The sequence below is a fragment of the Leptopilina heterotoma genome, unplaced genomic scaffold (genome assembly GCF_015476425.1).
Source record: "Leptopilina heterotoma isolate Lh14 unplaced genomic scaffold, ASM1547642v1 Lhet_51, whole genome shotgun sequence".
Classification (NCBI taxonomy): domain Eukaryota; kingdom Metazoa; phylum Arthropoda; class Insecta; order Hymenoptera; family Figitidae; genus Leptopilina; species Leptopilina heterotoma.
The window spans coordinates 1,845,398-1,866,389 of record NW_025111110.1 but is presented as its reverse complement, the minus strand read 5'-3'; the positions used below and the strand labels follow the sequence as shown (position 1 = coordinate 1,866,389).

The 20,992-nt window shown below is 26.4% G+C and overlaps 1 protein-coding gene across 9 annotated transcripts in view; it reads right to left on the bottom strand.

Annotated features, from left to right (window-relative positions):
* LOC122507702 (regulating synaptic membrane exocytosis protein 2) overlaps positions 1 to 20,249 on the bottom strand; it is a 166,734-nt gene extending 146,485 nt beyond the window's left edge. For all 9 annotated transcript variants that reach the window (XR_006302138.1, XR_006302134.1, XR_006302135.1 and 6 more), the window contains exons 1-2: positions 20,119 to 20,249; positions 1,337 to 1,541 (exon numbers count right to left, since the gene is read on the bottom strand). Coding sequence is in view for 1 of the 9 variants with exons in the window: in XM_043620559.1 (XP_043476494.1) it covers positions 1,337 to 1,541; positions 20,119 to 20,228 (315 nt within the window). In the remaining 8 variants the exon portion in view is untranslated. The remainder of the gene's footprint in view (positions 1 to 1,336; positions 1,542 to 20,118) is intronic.
* Between the last annotated feature and the right edge of the window lie 743 nt (positions 20,250 to 20,992).

Here is a 20,992-nt window from a genome sequence, read left to right as displayed (position 1 = left end):
TATTAAATTTAATAATAACAATTTAACACAATTCTCTAATTTTGTAAATAATAAATTATTTAAACAAATTAAAATTATAAACAAAATTTAAACTTTAATCTCAATAATAATTTGGTTCCTATTAAAATACTATTATACTTCTTACTATGAATAAAAAATTATTAAAAAATTACCACGTAATTTAAGAATTACGTAAAATGTTAAATGCAATAAGTAAAGTAATTTAATTTTTAAAAATTTAGTTTAATTTATTTTATTTCAATTTATTATTTGTAACGTATCCCTATTTTTTTCTCATCTCTGACTCAATAATTATATGTCTGAATGATACTGATATTAATTCTTTACTGTACACATGTGTCGTTAGCATAGTGGTTAGAGCGTTAGTCTGTTAGTCCGTAAGTCGTAGGTTCGATTCCCCTCGTCAGCAATTTTGTTTATTTTCATAGGTTTGCGATATTTCTAGATTCCAATCGTTAGGTACTAAAATATGAAAATCTAATGCACACTTACTGTAATTGTTTATTATTTAATTTTTAAATGTTATAAACAATTTTTTTCTACTTCATTTACTATATCCATTGTTAGTCTCCATCTTTAATGCAATTTCTTTAAGAAGAGAAATATTTTATGAATAATAACTATTTATTAATATTATTTACCATTTTGTTGTTAAATTATTTATAATTATTAATTTACGACTAATGAATAGCAATACGGCATTTATTGCGGCAATATTCTCAGCCAGCACTGGTCCAGTGCTGCGCCAGCGCTGTCTGGCAGCACTGACAGACAGTACTTCGGCAGCGCCGGACGGCGTTATCATCCCAGTGCCATGCCAGTGCTGGCTCTCAGCCTTGCCGCCAGTGCTGCCAGTGCTGGCGCAGTACTACGCCAGTTGTAAATTTCCCATTGGGTTGGCAAATTTCAGCCTGTTTTGGGAGTCAAAGGAGGGTCTAGTTTTTAAAAATTGTATTGAAATCAGACCCTACTTTACGACTTTTAAACCTGAATAAGCCCTACATTTTCAGAGGCTAAGTAGGGTCTAAATTTCGACTCGGGATGGGTAAACAAAAATTTATAAATAGGGTTATAACAAAAAAAAGAGCAGAAAAAACGAGTATAGATGAATAGGGGACAGGGAATTTTGTTGAATTGACAGTATGATATATATCTTTTACTTTATCATTTTGTCACAGTCATTTGTCAAGTTGATATATATCTTATTTTTTGTCATTAGATATCAGTGTATATATATATATATATATATTCTATATAATAATTTCGTGTACGTATATAACGAAGAAAAAATAAAAAATTATTCGTCATTTCCTACCTTATTCGAACGAAGAGAGACCTTCCCACCGCAGCGTGCGCAGCACCGGATGCTGCAGTAATTGCAGATGTGCCCAACACCATCGGCAAACTTTGTTTTTAAACATATATGACACGTTGCATCTAATTCTATTCCCGCTTTCTTATGTTTTTCCGAACGTGCTCTTATTGTCTCCTCCAGGTTTTGCACCTCATCTTGTTTCCGTCTGTAAAACCAAAGCAAGCACACGTCAAGCATTAATTTTTTCTTTTTATTGGAATTTTTATGATTTAATATTTTTTTTCCGTATTATTTTTACATTGCAGTGAAAAATGAGAAGGAATTGATGGACTTTTTTCGATTCGTTTTATTTTATTTTTTGATTTAATTAATTTTTTTTATTTCTTTACCTTTTAAATTTTCAATATCTATATTATTTTCACAAAATTTTCCAAAAGAATTCAATTATTTAAAAAAAAATTAATAAAATTCTAAACAAACTTTTAATTATTTTCAAAAAATAATAAAAATTCCACAGGAATTTCATTATTTACATATTTTTTTATAAAGTTCTTCGCAATCATTAAATTATTTTCATAAATAATAAAATTTTTACGGGCATTCAATTATATTCGTAAATAATAAAATTCTTATTAGGAATTCCATTATTTTCGTAAATAATAAAACGCATTGCAGAATTTCAATTATTTTTAATATAATTTTAATCAAATTCCTCGAAAAAATTATTAAAAATTTTATTAAAATTCATTGATAGAATTCAATTATTTGAAAATTTGTTGCTAACGATTCTTTATGGGAATTGAATTTTAAGAAACATGAAATTTTATAATAAATTATTATTTTTGTATTTAAATAATTGAATGCTAGTTGAATTTTCTCATAAACATTGATTTAAAAATGGATTTCAGTTAAAATTTTAGATTACAATTGAATTTTAAAAGCATTAGAGCGTCAATTTTTAGAAATAATTTAATTTTGAAAAGGTTTCAGATTAAAATCTTTAAAAATGTTAATTTTTCATATTTTTAACTAACTATTCTGTGGAATTAATTTTTTTTGAGAAACTTTAATTGCGGATTTTTTTTTAAATTATTTGAAGATTTTATTTTCTAATAAATATTTAATTGAAGAATTTACGAAGAATTGAAATTTTGTAAAATTGAATTGTAAACAAATTAATTTGAAAATTCTTAAAGAACTTTTCAAAAATTATTTTAAAAAATGCATTTATGGAAGAATTCTAGTTAAAAAGGCGAAAAAAAATTCAATTTTGTAAAAGTTACAAATTATTGCAAAAATTCAATTATTTTCAAGAGTAATAATATTCTTCGCAAAAATTAAATATTTTTCAAAAGTAATAAAATTCGTCTTAAGGATTCAATTATTTTCACAAATAATCAAACTCATTGCCGAATTTCAATTATTTTTAATACAATATTTTAATCGAATTCCTAAAAAAAATTCTTAAAAATTTTATTAAATTTCGTTGATAGAATTCAATTATTTGAAAATTTATTAATTAAAGTCTATATTAGAATTGAATTTTAAGAAACATGCTATTATTCAATAAATTGTTTTTTTATTTAAATAATTGAATTCTAGTAGAATTTTCTAATAAAAATTGATTTAAAAATGGTTTACAGTTAAAATTTTAGATTATAATTGAATATTAAAACCATTAGAGCGTGAATTTTAGAAGTAGTTGAATTTTGAAAAGGTTTTAAATTAAATTTCAATCTTTGAAAAATAATTCAATTATCTTAATAAATATTAAAATTTTTTCCAGAAATTCAATTATTTTCCAAAAATCTAAAAAACAATGTCAAAATTTTAATTATATCTTTATAAATGAATAGAAAAACTCTTTGACAAAATTCAATTAATTTCAGGAATTTTAACAAAATTCTTTACAAAATTCAATTATTTCCATAAGTAATAGTATTCATCACAAGAATTCAATTATTTTCAAAAGTTATAAAATTGAATAATTTTCAAAAATTTTAAGGATATTCATGGCAAAATTTCAATTATTTTCGAAAAATTTTTCTTAATTCAATGATTTTCAATTATTAAACAAAGTATTTGATAAAATTCTACATGAACATTCAATTATCTTTCAAAAAAATAAAAATTCCACACGAATTCAATTATTTAAAATAGAATTTGCATATTATTTCTTTCGAAAAAATCAAATGTTTTAAAGTTTAATTATTTTCATTAAAAATAAAATCATTCAGGGGAAGTCAATTATTTTCATAAATAATAAAACTCATTGCAGAATTTCAATTATTATTAATAAAATTTTAATCGAATTCCTCGAAAAATGTAATTAAAATTTGTCAAATGAATTCAATTATTTAAAAATTTGTTGTTACAATTCTTTATGGGAATTGAATTTTAAGAAACATTGAATAATTCAATAAATTATTTTTTTTTGTAGTTAAATAATTAAATTGTAGTAGAATTTTGTAATAAAAATTGATTTAAAAATGAATTTCAGTTAAAATTTTAGATAATAAATGAATATTAAAAGTAATAATGCGTGAATTTTTAGAAATAATTATTTTTTGAAATTAAATTTCTTTGAAAAATTTTTTGGTCCGTAATGTCCGTATTTTTAAACACTTTCACTGATTCGAGCCCTATTACCATGAAAATATTTTATTTTAATTAGGTCATTACATTCTTACTTAACATTCTAAACTGAACGTTTTATTTAATTTTGATTGAAAAAATACAAGTTGAAAAAAATTTGAAAAAATGTTAAAAAATAAATTGTAAAAATTAAGAAATGTGCATTATAATTAAGAGAAAAACAGGTTTTATTTTCACAGACTCATTTCCAACTTGTAAATTTCTGTTCTCATACTAAATTACACATCCGCAGTGTTTACAATAGAAAATATAAAGTTCTTGACATGAATCAAAAGTTAATATATTGTTTTATAATTAATTCGTTAATGCAACGTATCCAATTGGTTGATGATATGTCTGAGGGAAACATTTAGTTGCCACAGCTAGAAGTTTGATTAAATCTATCCAATTATAAGATCGAGGTTGAGGTGGAAGTAATCTATCCAATTACGATATAAAAGAAGATCGTCGTATTGGTTTTTTTTTCAACTCTCTATATACTAAGAGAGAGAGAGAGAAAGAAAGAGAGAGAAAGGAAACTAAAAATTTCTTCAGGTTATAACGATAAGAATAACAGAACAACACACATACACACGTTTTCTATTTATTTTTATTTACTTATTTTGCTTTCTTCTTTTTTTTGCTGTTTTATTTTCCTTCGTGTAAATTGCATAAGTTTATATACCGGTTGCTTTATAAGCTGCTTGAGGTTTAAATTTAGTCCTCTCTCTCTCTCTCTCTCTCTCTCTCTCTCTCTCTCTCTCTCTCTCTCTCTCTCTCTCTCTCTCTCTCTCTCTCTCTCTCTCTCTCTCTCTCTCTCTCTCTCTCTCTCTCTCTCCCTCTCCCTCTCCCTCTCCCTCTCTCTGATCCACTTTGCCTTACGTAAGAATATTGTATTTTTTTTTATTTTGTTCTTTTTGAGAATAAAATAGTTTCTTATTTTTTACTCGTATTGGAGAAAATTTCTTTGTGAAAAAAAATCTCTGTATATACTATATTGTACATTTGATATTCGATTTTATGGACATATTCTCAATTGGTGACACATTTTATTAACTGTATAAACTTGTACTTGTCAGATGGAATTTATGATCCAAACAGAATTGTTTTCCGTTCAAATTGAACCATTAAATTTTCTATTTTAAACGATCAATTAAAATTGACTTAATAATTTTTGATTTTTTTTTTTTGGTGTTTAAAAATTTGACAGTGTAAATTTTTTTTTTATGGAAGATTTATGATATGGAACGTGAAATTTTTTATGTTTTCGAGAATTAAAATTAGTGATGGAAAAAATATTAATTAGTTGGTTAAGGTATGCTTTCATTAAATATATTTATAAGTAATTATCTGAATCAATATCTATAGGAACTATAAATTTACTCTAAATTCGAATTAGTGAAATTTATTTATGATCAGTGATATTCAATTGACGCTTATTTAATGGAAATCTTTTTCTTTTATTTCAATTTTAAAATTTATAAAAAGTTTTCATTTTGAAATGAAAATTACTTTAAAAATAACCAAATTTCAGTTAAATATTAGAATTCAATTATTTTATGATTTAAATATTATATTCGAATGTGTAGTTAATGAAAATTGACAAAAAATAACAGCTATTTTGAAATTTAACTGCAAACAGTAATTTTTAAGTAAATAATCAGTAAAATCAGACTTAAATAAAAAAAAATTTTATTTACTTTTTAAGTCTCTTTCCGTCAGACAATTAATAAAAAAAAAAAATTAGACAAGTGCGAGTTGTACTCGCACTGCAATGGCGGGTTCCGTACACAAATATTAAAACAATTGCAACATTTATCGGTAATTGATAAAATTAAAATAAACAATTAAAAAAATATATTAAAATCATTTGATAAAAAAAATAACTAAAAAAATTAAAGTATTGTATATATCTAATATTGTAAACAATAATAAGCAGAGGAACAAAATTTTCAAAATTATAGTTCCTCTGCTTATTATTGTTTACAATATTAGATATACAATACTTTAATTTTTTTTAGTTATTTTTTTTATCAAATGATTTTAATATATTTTTTTAATTGTTTATTTTAATTCTATCAATTACCGATAAATGTTGCAAGTATTGTTTTAATATTTGTGTACGGAACCCGCCATTGCAGTGCGAGTACAACTCGCACTTGTCCAATTTTTTTTTTTTTAGTTAAGAAATTAAAGTCAGAAAACAATCTCTCATTTATTCTCTTAAAATTTCACTCTCTTCCTTAAAATATTTAATGCCACGTGTTTAAACTAAAAAAAAATTTAAAAAAATTTTTTTTTTTGAAAAAAAAATTTAAAAAAAAATTTTTTTGATTTTTTTTTCAAAAAGTTTCTTAAATAAATTTGTTGTCGTCAGACTGTAATAATACCCTAGGATACCAATTTTCAGCTCATTAGGTCAAATAATGTAAAAGTTAGAGAAAAAAAATTTTTTTTTAAAATTTTTTTAGTTTTTCCTTGACAACGCTATGGCCATCATTACATATCAAGTTCTCTATATTTTTCCTGTAATATTCGAGTAAAAATACACCAGCATGCAAAATTTCAGCTCTCCATGTCGAATAGTTTAGAAGTTAAGGGGGGGGGGGGGGGGAATGGTCACTTTTGATGCATTTTTGGCCAAAAATCTTGTTATTTCCTTGACAACGCTATGACCATCACGTCCAATCACATTCGCTATATTTTTCCTGTAATCTACGAGTGAAAATACATATCTGGACCAAATTTGAGCTCTTTAGGTCAAATAGTTTAGCCGCTAGGGGGGGGGGTCACGATTTGGCTACGGACAACAGAGTCTCACCAATAGGGTTCCGCCGTTACACCGTAGGTGTACGGAACCCTAAAAAATAACCGATAATCCAGTAATTTGTGTAATAAGTAGTACAAGACTTAATCAGTCAGACAATTCATAAAAAACTGTAAAAAGTTCAGTAAGTTAATGAATAAGTAGTATAGGTATTCATGAGTGAAAAATTGTAAAAAGTTAAGTCAGTTCTCAAATAAGTAGTACAAGTCGTTGATAGTCAGACAATTTGTAAAAAGTAAAAAAAAAGTCACTAAGTTCAAAAATAAGTAGAAAAGATCTTTGTCAGTCAACCATTCCACGAGAAATAGTAAAAAGTTTTGTAAATTCTCAAATACGTAGTAACACCATGTTTCAGTCAGACATAAAAAGTAGTACAAAGTCGAATAACTTATTCAATAAGTAGTATAACTCTTTGATAGTCAGACAATTTTAAAAAATTAGTAACAAGTTTAATAATAGGTTTTAAAATAAGTAGGTTAAGTCTTTCTCAAATAGGAAATCCATCAAAAGCAGTAAAAAAAACCAGTAGGTACGTTATGAAGTAAGTTGTGTTTGTAAAATTTCAGTGAATTATAAAATGAGTAGTACAGGTTTTTATGAACCCGACAATTCGTGAAATGTAGTTAAGAGTTGAGTAGGTTCTGAAATAAGTAACTGTATATATCTTTGTTAGTCAGACATTTTGTAATAAGTAGTAAAAAGTCCAAGAAGTTGTATAAGAAGTAGTACAAATCTTCCCCAGTGAGCCGATTCATCAAAATTATACTAAAAAGTCCAGTATACTATAAAATAAGTAGTACATGACTTTTTCAGTCGGTCAAATCGTAAAAGTTTTTTTTTTTTAATATTTAATAAATTTGAAAAAATGAATAGTAAAACTCTTAATCAGGAAGATAATTCAAAGCTAGTAAGAAGTACATTACAAACAGTAGTAAAAAGTTCAGTAAGTTATGAAATAAGTAGGGCAAGACATTGTTAGTCAGACAATTTGCAAACATTAGTCAAAAGTACACTAACTTTAAAAATAAGTAGTACAGAACTGTGTCAGCCAGACGATTAACGAAAAATAGTCAAAAGTTTAGTAAATTTTCAAATAAGTAGTGCAAGTCTTTTATAGTCAGACAATTTGTAAAAATTAGAAAAAAGTGTATTAATTAATAAAAATAAGTAGTACAAGTTCCAATTAGTCAGAAAATTTATAAAAAGTTTTAGAAAGTCTAGTCATCTATGTTATAAGTAATATAAGTCTTGATAAGTCAGAAAATTCGTAAAAAAGTATAAAAAATTCAGGAAAATTATTAAATAAGTAGTACAAGATTTTTTTTGTCAGACAATGAAACTTAAAACTAACAAAAATGTCTAGTATTTTTTTTAATAAGTAGTACAGTAAGTTTAAAAATAAGTAGTACATATCTTTGTCAGTCAGACGATCCACGAAAAGTAATCAAAAGTTTAGTAAATTTTTAAATAAGTAGTACAAGTATTTATCGGCCAGACAATTCATGAAAATTAGCAAAAAATAAATAATTCATGAAGAAATAAGTAGTTCAAGTCTTCATCAGTCAGACAATTCGTAAAAATTAGTTGAAACTTTGAAAGCACATTAATACATAAAAATAAGTAGAACAGATCTTTGCCAGTCAGACATTCCACGAAAAGTTGTCAAAAGTTTAGTAAATTTGCAAATAAGTAGTACAAGTGTTTATCGGTCAGCCAATTCATAAAAATTAGCAAAAAGCGTACAATTTATAAAAAATAAGTAGTTCAAATCTTTATCAGTCAGACAATTCGTAAAAATGAAGTAAAACACATTAATTCATAAAAATAAGTAGAACAGATATTTGTCAGTCAGACATTCCACGAAAAATAGTCAAAAGTTCAGTAGATTCTCAAATAAATAGTACAAGTCTTTGATAGTCAGGCAATTTGTAAAAATTACTTAAAAGTGTATTAATTAATAAAAATAAGTAGTGCAAGTTACAATTGGTCAGAAAATTTGGAAATGTTTTAAAAAGTTTAGTGATAAAACTAGTAAAAAGTTCAGTAAGTTTAAAAATGAGTAGTACATATCTTCGACAGTCAGACAATCCACGAAAAATAGTAAAATGTTTAGTAAATTCTCACATAAGTAGTACAAGGCTTTATGAGTCAGACAAGTGTCAGTAAAATTACATTAAAAATTAGTGTTTTCCCCCTCTGACAATCGTTGCACAAAATATGTTTGTGTGAAGTTAAATATTACTTTTAAGATATGTACATAGTAATTTTTACTATTCCGCCAGTGCGTGTGGTAAATTTTTTCATTATCATTGACATTAATTACACCGAAACAGTACAGTGTAATATTCCATTGATTTTGAATCAGTGGAATTTGACTGATTCGAATTTTGAAGTTTATGTTAGTGTTGACCACGAAGTTTTGGAGAACTGTCAGAATCTCAATGAAATTTGACTGTTTGTGGCAGGGAGGAGGAGAGCTTGGCAATCAATTAGCATGGATGGAATAGCAGGTGGTTAGGGAAAATGGGAACGGTGAAGCTTTGATACCGAGAGAACTCCATTTATTGGGGGTAATCCAACTGGAATGGAATGTTTACGTTGCTGTCACAGATTTACTCCTGCAAGCATGAATGAATGCATATTTGTTCTATAATATATTTCTCGTCACTGAAATTCAATTCAACTGTTCATCTTTTTTTTATTATTATACGCGTCTCGAGATTGAAATAACAACTTCTTTTTTTTATGTAATTTGTCAAAGGGAGGAAATAATACCGGCTCATAGAGAATTGGATTGGTAATATCCGTTATAATAGAGAGTGTGTAGTGTATAATTGACATTATATTTAAACCATAATGGCTGACCAAAATTTACTTTTACTACTGATATATAAATTAGGAGATTTTGTACAATTATTATGTCTGACTAAAATCTAATTTTACTACTGAGTGTAAAATTGTAAATGTTTCAGAAGTTATGTGTCGATTTAAACTTACTTTTAGTACTGGAAGTGAAATTACATGTAACTTTAGTAGTTTTGTCTGGCACTAACTTGCTTTTAGTACTTGTAGGAAAAATTAAATTTGTTATTTGCCTTACGTTAATTATTGCGACGAAAATGTCTGAAGAAAATATAAACTTTTACTATTTCTTGGCAAAATTACTATACTTAAAGTTTTGCTTTACTGAATCTAACTTTTGCCAGTGTTATATTGAAATTTTTTTTTATTATTAATTAACGCTGTTTTAACAATTAATTTAAAAGACTTTTTATGCGGCTTGACTTAAGTCAAGCCGCATTTTTAATTAAAATAACTTTTACTACAAAACATAAAAAAAACTACTACTAAAGTATCACTAAAACTCTCGGAATTAAAATTTCAGAAACTGAAATTAAATAATTTTTTACGGCTGACTAAAATTAAATTTTACTACTGAAAATTAAATTAAAATTTAAAGTAGGGTAGTATAAGTAAAAATTACTTTTATAACTCTAATTAAATAAATTTAATTGAATTTAAATTATGAAACTAACATTATAAGATTTTCCCTGATGTCTGGCTAAAATTAACTTTTACTACTGAAATTCAAATATTTTACGGCTGACTAAAATTAATTTTTACTACTGAAAATTAAATTCCAGTTTGAAGTAGAATAGTATAAGTAAAAATTTATTTAATAACTAATTTAATAAACTTAATTACATTCAAATTAAATAAATTTAATTGAATTTAAATTATGAAGCTAACATTAAAAGATTTTTTTTTATGTCTGACTAAAATTAACATTAACATTAAATTAACATTAATTAACATTTACTACTAAAAATTAAATTACAATTTTAAGTAGATTAGTATGATTAAAAATTACTTTTATAAATTTAAATAGTAAATTTAATTAATTAATTTTTCAGTACTTTTATAATTTAACTCTCTCACTAAATCTTTTATATTTTAAACCACTTCGTTCAATTAAAATTTTATTCTTCCGTTTTACTTTTAATAATTAAAATATTTTTTCTCATATTTGTTTGAAACTTACTTTCACCACTAATAACGAAATTATTAAACACTTATCAGTTATCACTACATAAACTAATTTTTACTACTTGCACCAATTGCTTTATTGATTGGAGTGAAAATAACTTTTTCTACTGATATTAAAATTGAAAAAATATTTTTATCACTGACTTGCTTCTATTATATTAATAGTCAAATAATAAAAATTTCAGAAGCTGTGAATGGTTGACTAAAATAAATTTATACTACTGAAAAGAAAATGATTAAAACATTCAAGAGGCTCGTCTGACTGAGAAAGTTTTGTACTACTTATTTCTAAATTATGGGTAATTTTTACAATTTTTTTCATTTTTTTCTAACTAAAAATGCCTTGTACTACTTATTTAAGAAATTACTAGACATTTTACTACTTTTATGTTTAATTGGCTGACAGAAAAAGTCCTGTACTACTTAGTTCACAATTTACTGGACTTTTTTCTACTTTCTCACAAATTGTCTGACTTATAAAGACTCATACTACTTTTTCCATTGATTACTAAACTTTTTAAAATTTTTAACAAATTGTCTAATATTTGTAAATTGTACCACTTATTTTTATTATTAACTATACTTTTTAGTGCTTTTAACAAATTGTCTGACTATAAAAGACTTGTACTACTTATTTATTCACAAAGATCTGTTCTACTTTTTTTAAATTAAATTGTCTTTTTTCTACTTTTTACAAATTGTCTGACTATAAAATACTTGTACTACTTACTTGAGCATTTACTATACATTTTACTATTTTTCGTGGAATGTCTGACTGACAAAGTTCTGTTCTACTTTTTTTAAACTAAGTTGTGTTTTTTCTACTTTTTTCAAATTGTCTGACTATCGAAGACTTATACTACTTATTTGAGAAATTTACTGAACTTTTTACTATTTTTCGAGAAATGTCTGACTGACAAAGATCTGTTCTACTTATATTCTAACTTAGTGGCCAATTAACTAATTTTTACAAATTGTCTGACTATCAACGTCTTGTACTACTTATTTCAGAACTTACTGAACTTTTGACTATTCTTCGTGGAATCTCTGATTGACAAATATCTGTTCTACTTATTTTTATAAATTAATGTCTTTTTACTTCATTTTTACGAATTGTCTGACTGATGAAGATTTGAACTACTTATTTTTTATAAATTGTACGCTTTTTGCTAATTTTTATGAATTGGCTGACCGATAAACACTTGTACTACTTATTTTAGAATTTACTGAACTTTTTACTATTTTTCGTGGAATGTCTGACTGACAAAGATCTGTACTACTTATTTTTGAACTTCGTGACCTTTTTTTCTACTTTTTACTAATTGTCTGACTATCAACGACTTGTACTACTTTTTTTATAAAATTTTGAAAGTTTTTTCTATTTTTTTAATAATTTGTTGCTCTCACGAAGACGTGTACCACTAATTTTTATAACTTACTACAAATTTCATTAGTTAATGGACCTTCTTCGACTTTTATTCGTATTGTCTGACTAAGAAAAGATTGACTACTCATTATAATCCATTTTTACCCTTCCTATAAAATAGAACAATAAAAATTAAAACCAAGAAATTCATTCTTTCTATTATTAACTCTTAATACCGATCCAGCAAATGATAAGACGTTTAATTTCAATTTATCATGGAATTTTAAGTGCAATTTTATAATCGTAAAGAGAAACTTAAAACTCTCTCTCTCTCTCTCTCTCTCTCTCTCTCTCTCTCTCTCTCTCTCTCTCTCTCTCTCTCTCCCTCTCTCTCTCTCTCTCTCTCTCTCTCTCTCTCTCTCTCTCTCTCTCTCTCTCTCTCTCTCTCTCTCTCTCTCTCTCTCTCTCTCTCTCTCTCTCTCTCTCTCTCTCTCTCTCTCTCTCTCTCTCTCTCTCTCTCTCTCTCTCTCTCTCTCTCTCTCTCTCTCTCTCTCTCTCTCTCTCTCTCTCTCTCTCTCTCTCTCTCTCTCTCTCTCTCTCTCTCCTCTCTCTCTCTCTCTCTCTCTCTCTCTCTCTCTCTCTCTCTCTCTCCTCTCTCTCTCTCTCTCTCTCTCTCTCTCTCTCTCTCTCTCTCTCTCTATATATATATATATATATATATATATATATATATATATATATATATATATATATATATGACAATAAAAGAAATAAAATTTCATTTAGTCCCGTATAAATCAGTTGATTAAATAGAAAAAGACGAGGAGGAGAAAGAGAACTAGAAGAAGAGGAAAAAGAAAAAGAGAAGAATAAGAAAAAAGTAGGTTTGACTCAACAAAGTAGATTTTTCTTGGTAAAGAGGAAAAATCGTTCAGAGGAAGATAAGAGAAAAGGTACAAAGGGCTTTTCAGTGCGAAGGCTCTATTGGAAAGGATTTAGATCCAGCATCTTCTATCATGAATCTCTCGTTGAGATAGAGACTCATATATATATGGCGACATTTTTTTAAACGACCTCTCATCGATCCCATAAACGTAGCTTGCATTATAGAGGCAGTATATTTCACTTGAAATACTATGTGAGTGACCATGTCGCTCTCATAAAACCCATAAATACACGATTTTCGTGCACGTTATTTCGAAAACAGTAGAGGGGCTTTATTCTACATTTTTTTTTTCATTTTCGATCTTTTTTTCTATTTGTAAGCTTCTACTTCTTATTTTGTTACAGTATTTAATGTAAATGGTAATATAATAGATTAAAATTAATAAACTACTACTTATTTTATAATTTACTGGACTTTTTACTATAATTTTCGTGAATTGTTTGACTGAAAAAAATTATACTACTTATTTTACCTATTAATGCACTTTTTTACTACTTTCCATGAATTGTCTGACTGATAAAAAATGTACTACTTATTTCTCAATTTACTGAAATGTTTACTACTTTTTTATTGTCTGACTCAGCAAAGCTCGTACTACTTATTTTAAAAATTAATTAACTTTTACTACTTTTAACAAGTTGTCTGACTAACAAAGACTTGTACTACTTATTTCATAATCTACTCAATTTTTAACTAAATTTCAATAATAGTCTTGTCTTAAACTACTTGTTTTCAAAACTTATTCGATTTTTCCTAATTTATAATTTATTGGACTTTTTACTAATTATTTTAAATTGTCTGACTAGCAAAGTCTTGTTCTACTTGTTTAGTAAATTATTGAACTTTTACTACTTTTCATGTCTCATTGTCTGACTGAAAAATTCTTTTACTACTTATTTTATAAATTGAGGGCATTTTGACTAATCAACATGAATACAAAATTTTTACAATTTTTAACTAATTTTCTGACTTATTATTAACTTATTAACTTGACTACTTTCTATGAATTATTTTACTGACAAAGAACTGTACTTGATGTTTTATAATTTCCTGGACTTTTTACTAAAATTTTGTTAATTTATTGTAACAGTTTAAATCAAATTAAATTAATTAATTAAAAAAAATAAAAAATCCACTAAAGCTTTATTTTTAAAACAATGACCTAATGCTGGTAGAAACTATAACGAATTATAATAAATTAAATTCAAAATTAAATTAATTAAATTCAATTCTTTAAATAATATTTTTTAGAGAAAAATTTATCATGGAAAATAGAAAGTATAACACTATACAAGTATTAATACCAAATTTGGTGTTAAAGTAACACACGTAACAAATTTTATTCATGATTTTTCTAAAAAAAATGTATATTTTATAAATTTAAAGAAAAGTTTTAAAAAATATAAAATGAACAAAATTTTCTTTCCCATTTAGAACAAATTTTCAGGGATTTCTGATAAATTTTTTTCACACCTATCAAAGATATATATATATTTGAGAATTTTTGTGGGCCATCCTTATATATATGCACTCGCACGAAAAGTAATCCGTATCACATCATTCCGCATCTGTATGAACGGCAAAGCTTCTCTTAAAGTTTTTTTTTGCTTCCACTTCTTCTTCTTCTTCTTCTTCTTCTTCTTTTTCTACTTCGTTTTCTTTTTTTTTCATCATACTAGGTGATTGAGCACCTCTATCACGCCGTTCCATTTTCTCATCGACGTGGAAAGCATGCTTCAAGGAGAAGAAAATCACCACACCTTACACATGTACGTCCTAAATTCAACATCTATTCGAGTCTTACACTCTGAATATTAATATTTTCTATAAAACCAACCACTTTGAGGAAAAGAACATTTCTCATTTTTATACTTGAAAAATTATTATTGGCCATACTGTGCAAGAGTCATCGTACTGGTATTATATGAACTATAAATCAGAATTAATTTTCATCTGTCAATATATGTTTATAAATATATACGTGTAGAATGCTAAAATAGACAAGCCGTGTATATAAGATTGGAATTTTTAAAAGACGGTAAAAATTAGTTCTCTAAAATAATATGAATATAATATGTTTATTTACAATCGTCGACAACATTTTTCGAATTGTCTGACTGATAAAGACTTGTGTAACTTATTTTTATGAGTTAATGCGCATTTTACTAATTTTTTGAATTGTCTGACTGATAAAGACTAAAACTACTTTTTCTATTGCTTACTAAACATTTCAAAATTTTTTACAAATTGACTGACAATACTTTCAACAATATTTTGTTTCACAATATTTTTTTACAAATTGACTGACAATACTTTCTACATTTTGCCTGACTATCAAAGACTTGTACTACTTATTTGCGAATTTACTAAAGTTTTCACTATTTTTCGTGGAATGTCTGACTGACAAATATCTGTTCTACTTATTTTTATGAATAAATACGCTTTTTACTAATTTTTCGAATTGTCTGACTGATAAAGACTCGTATTACTTACATTAATGAATTAATACGCTTTTTACAAATTTTTACAAACTGTCTGACTAATTGCTACTTGTACTACTTATTTTTATTAATTAATACTCTTTTCAGTACTTTCTACATTTTGCCTGACTATTAAAGACTTGTACTACTTATTTGAGCATTTACTGAACTTTCGACTATTTTTCAAGGATTGCCTGACTGACAATAATCTGTACTACTTATTTTTTAAGTTACTGACCATTTAATTAATTTTGACAAATTGTCTGACTATCGAAGACTTGTACTACTTATTTTAGAAATTACTGAGTTTTTTACGGTTTTTGTGGAATGTCTGACTGACAAAGATCTGTTTTACTTATTTTTAAACTTAATGGTCAATTAACTAATTTTTACAAATTGTCTGACTATCAACGTCGTGTACTAATTGAACCGCCGGATCGTAGAAGGGCATATAGCCAATGTAATTCAAATGGGCTATATGCCCTTCTACGATCCGGCGGTTCAATTATTTCAGAACTTACTGAACTTTTGACTATTCTTCGTGGAATCTCTGATTGACAAATATCTGTTCTATTTATTTTTATGAATTGATGTGTTTTTACCAAATTTTTACGAATTGTCTGACTGCTAAAGACTTGAACTACTTATTTTTTATGAATTATACGCTTTTTGCTAATTTTTACGAATTGGCTGACCGATAAATACTTGTACTGCTTATTTAATAATTTACTGGACTTTTTTAAAAATAATTTTTGTTTTGCCTGACTTATTGGCCCTAATAGCACGAAATATTCAATTACATTTCTGGAATTTTTTATTGAAACTTTGGGAATATATTCCTATGAATAATTAATTTACCCGACTAAAAATAATTAAATTAAAAATACAAAAAAGTCGAGAAAGTCGTTTATTTTATTTCGTGCTTTTTTTAGTATTTTATATAGTAATTTAAATTAAAAATTCAAATAATTACATAATTAATAATATAATTAATATTAGAAAAGTGAAATAATTGTAAAGTATAGAAAAGAAAATTGTCCACTGAATTTTTAATTATAGATTACTGCTATATGTTATTTAAAAAAAAAAAACGTTTTTTAAATTCTGATATCACATTGATTTTTTAAATTTAAATTCAATACCTTCCGATTTGCATTTAACCGTAAATAAACCAAGGAGAGATAAATCGGCCAAGGCTCGATTTACAAGTGGAGATGAGAAAATAGGTACGAGAACACGTAGCCACCATCTTTCAATCAACTTAATAGTTTAATATTTTCCAAAGAATTAAGTAAATGAATTTTTTTTTGTTCATATATAAATGCGATAATAATTCTTTTAACATGAATTACAGGAAAAATGTCAATTATTTTATTGGGTATGATATAAATAAATGATTTTAAAGAAAATACATTTTTAAAGTTAATAATTTATTCAGTCACGGTGAATTAAGGTAATAATTAAATTTACAAAATAATAAATTATTAATAAAATGAAAAATCTGTTATTTAAAGTCACTAGGGAAATATTTTTTTTTAAATTCGAAATTTATGAAGTAAAATATTTGTATGTGTGTGTGTTATTTATCCCATATGGGAATTTCCAGTAGTAAAATGCGTTTATGGTCAGCCATGAGAAGAATCGTAACGCGTAAGGCATTAAAATAAGTAGAAACAGTCGCGAAAGGTGGGACAAATTCTTATTAACATGGTTACGTCTCTATTTTTACAATTTCGAGATTACAATTTTTCCTTTTAATTTATAAAGCAAATTCATTTTTGTTGTTTTAATTTTTTAAAATACATAATATTTATTAATATTTACATGTAAATTTTTTTTACCTTAATTATTTTTAAAAATTGTATTAATATTTTTTAATAATTATATTAATATTATTAAACAATTATATAAATATTTATTAATTATTACATAAATACTTATTGGAGATTACATAAATATTTATTAGTGATTACATAAATATTGATTAGTGAGTATATGTAAACATTTATAAACGTATATATTTATAGGAAAAAAGACGATTGATAAAGACGATTCTTTTATTTTGACAATACAAGAGATTATTAAATGAATTCACTAAATGAAAATTACCGACAGTAAATAATGGTCTAGATCTGTTGAATCAGACACTTCAAACAATTACCCAATTAATGCATCATGTGAAACACGTTCAATCAATTGTCAAATATTTACATCTCGAAACGCATTAAATGAAAAATTTTGCTACATTTGAAATAACATAAAATGAAATAAAATACAATTTTACTAACTGCTATTCAAATTTCACTCTTTCGAAAAGTTATTTGCGCACATGAAGTCTACCTTGACAACTTTTCATATAGCAAATCAGCTTTATATTTAGAAAAATAACTATTAATTACACTGACAGTAATTAAATGTTGAAAACGGATTTATTTCAGTTACAGACAATTATTCAAAGTTAATAAAACAAGTTAATTAATTATTTGAGTGAAAAATGATACTGATAATTGTCAAGGAAAAATTCATAAGTCTTTTTCACGAATTGTGTGGCTTATAAATATTTGTACTACTTATTTCATAACTTACTGATTATGATCCTGATCTATTTATTTTACACTAGACTTTTTAGTAATCCTCATCAATTGTCTGACTGATAAAGACCTTTACTACTTATTTTTCTAATTACTGGCTTTTTTACAACTCATTGCAAATTGTCTGACTAACAACGTCTTGTACTACTTATTTCATAGTTTAGTGAACTTTTTACTACCTTTCATGAATTGTTTGATTGCCAAAAAACTCTACTACTTAATTTTATTTTATAGCTTACTGGACTTTGACAAATTTTTTTAAAATTGTCTGCCTAACGAAGACTTATACTTTTGTACCTGTTTACTAGTTTTCATGAATTGTCTGGCTGATAAAAACCTGTACTACTGATTCCCTGAAGAATTAATTTTTTTACACGTTTTTATCATTTGTTTTGACTTGTAATTAGTTTTACAACTTAAATAGTAACGAACTGAATATTTTACTTTTTTTATGAATTCTCTCAATATTAAAGTCTTGTACTATACTTATCACACATCAAAGACTTGAACTACTTATTTGCGAATTTACTAAAGTTTTGACTATTTTTCGAGGATTGTCTGACTGACAAAAATCTGAACTACTTATTTTTTAACTTGGTGACCATTTTAATTAATTTTGACAAATTGTCTGACTATCAAAGTCTTTTACTACTTATTTCTAAATAGTCGTTTACTATTTTTCGAGGAATGTCTGACTGACAAAGATCTGTTCTACTTATTTTTATTAATAAATACTGTTTTGAGTACTTTTTACACATTGACTGACTATCAGAGAGTTGTACTACTTATTTGCAAATTTACTAAAGTTTTGACTAGTTTTCGTGGAATGTCTGACTAACAAAGATCTGTAGTATTTATTTTCTAACTTAGTGACTATTTAATTAATTTTGACAAAGTGTCTGACTCTCAAAGTCTTGTACAACTTATTTCAGAATTTACTAAAGTTTTGACTATGTTTTGAGGATTGTCTGACTGACAAAAATCTGTACTACTAATTTTTAATCTTAGTGGACATTTAACTAATTTTTACAAATTGTCTGACTATAAAAAACGTGTGCTACTTATTTGAGAAATTTACTGAACTTTTTACTATTTTTCGAGGAATGTCTGACTGACAAAGATCTGTTCTACTTATTTTCTAACTAATTTGACTTTTTTATACTTTTTACAAATTGTCTGACTATCAACAACTTGTACTACATATTTCATAAAATTTAGAAATCTTTTCTATTTTTTTAATAATTCGTTTGTCTCACGAAAACGTGTACCACTAATTTTATAACTTACTACTAATTTCATTAGTTAATGGACGTTCTTCGACTTTTATTCGTATTGTCTAATTAAGAAATTAGTAGTTGAGGGAAATATTCTTAAGCAGTTTTAAATTTAATGAAAAAGAAATTTTTTTTAAAAAATTGAATTTAAAAAAAGGTTTTCATTAAATCGGAATAATTCAACACATTTAATTTTAACTAATTAATAATTTAATTTTTGCAAAATTACTGATACAATCAGTGATTATACTGGTAGCAGAAAAAAAAAGAAACATAACCTTAAAAATTAACTGTTAAATTAGTAAATTTGACGATGAGTGTCATATTTTTAGAGAACTGATTGAATCAGTAATTTTTATTTTACAAATTGAATTAATAAACTTCTACTAATTATTTGTAAGTCAATTAATTACTGTAGTTAAGAATTAGTTATTTTTTATGCTAATTGCTGAAGCAAAAACTCAGGCACGATTTTACTATTAATTAGTAATTTTTAACTAATTCAGATTTAGAGAGGAGGAAAAGAAAGAGAGAGAGAGCGAGAAATAAAAGAAAGTGAATAAAAATAAACAAGAGAAAAGAATGGAAAAGAATAGAAAAGAATTAGTTGCTCTGACCTCATAATCTCATTTTGGCGCTCTTCCTCTTGCTTTTGCCGCATGATGACATCCTCAATGATGCGCCTTTCCTCCGGAGTGAGATAAGATATATCTGGAAGGTCCGCCATCACGGTCTCGGCCTTGTAAGCCGAGTCACTTGATGACCGGATGCTTCCGGTTGTCCGCCGTGTAAAAGACCGGCACACCACAATTGCCAACGATGACCACGTCGATGATGAAACACTGTCGCGTCACAGTTTCCAATACAACAATAACAACAACAACAACAATTACAATAACTATAAATTGTCCCTTTATTATCGCGCTGATCTCGTGCTAACTCCACTAGTGCAACGTCTAACACTACGACATTTTGTCCCGTACGAGTCATCCGCCACCAAGTAAACGCACACCGCGACGACAAAATTGATTCAATAAATTATTATTATTATTATTATTATTATTACCGTTGATGATAAGGAGGTTAGGTTCCGTCGACTTGAAATTATACGCACGACTTGAAATTAATACGCGCGACACATTTTTTATTGTCGACAATTTCAAATGATTTAACGATGATGAATTGTCACTTGTTGTTATGAATATGATGGTGATTATTGTGATTATGGTGATAATGTTGATGATATTGATGATGATGATGATTTTAATTACCACATTGCTTGCCACTAATTGTTTGCAATGCGATGACGACGACGACGACGACGAGACGATTTTCTTTTTTCTCAATTGATGATGATGATGATGATTGTAATTCACATCCAAGTAACAACCCGCGATTGTTGAACCGGTCCGCGACACTTTTTTCACCTCGCAATATTTCTGTGAGGCACTCTTCGTTGTTTGACCACCGCTCGCTGCATCCATATAACAA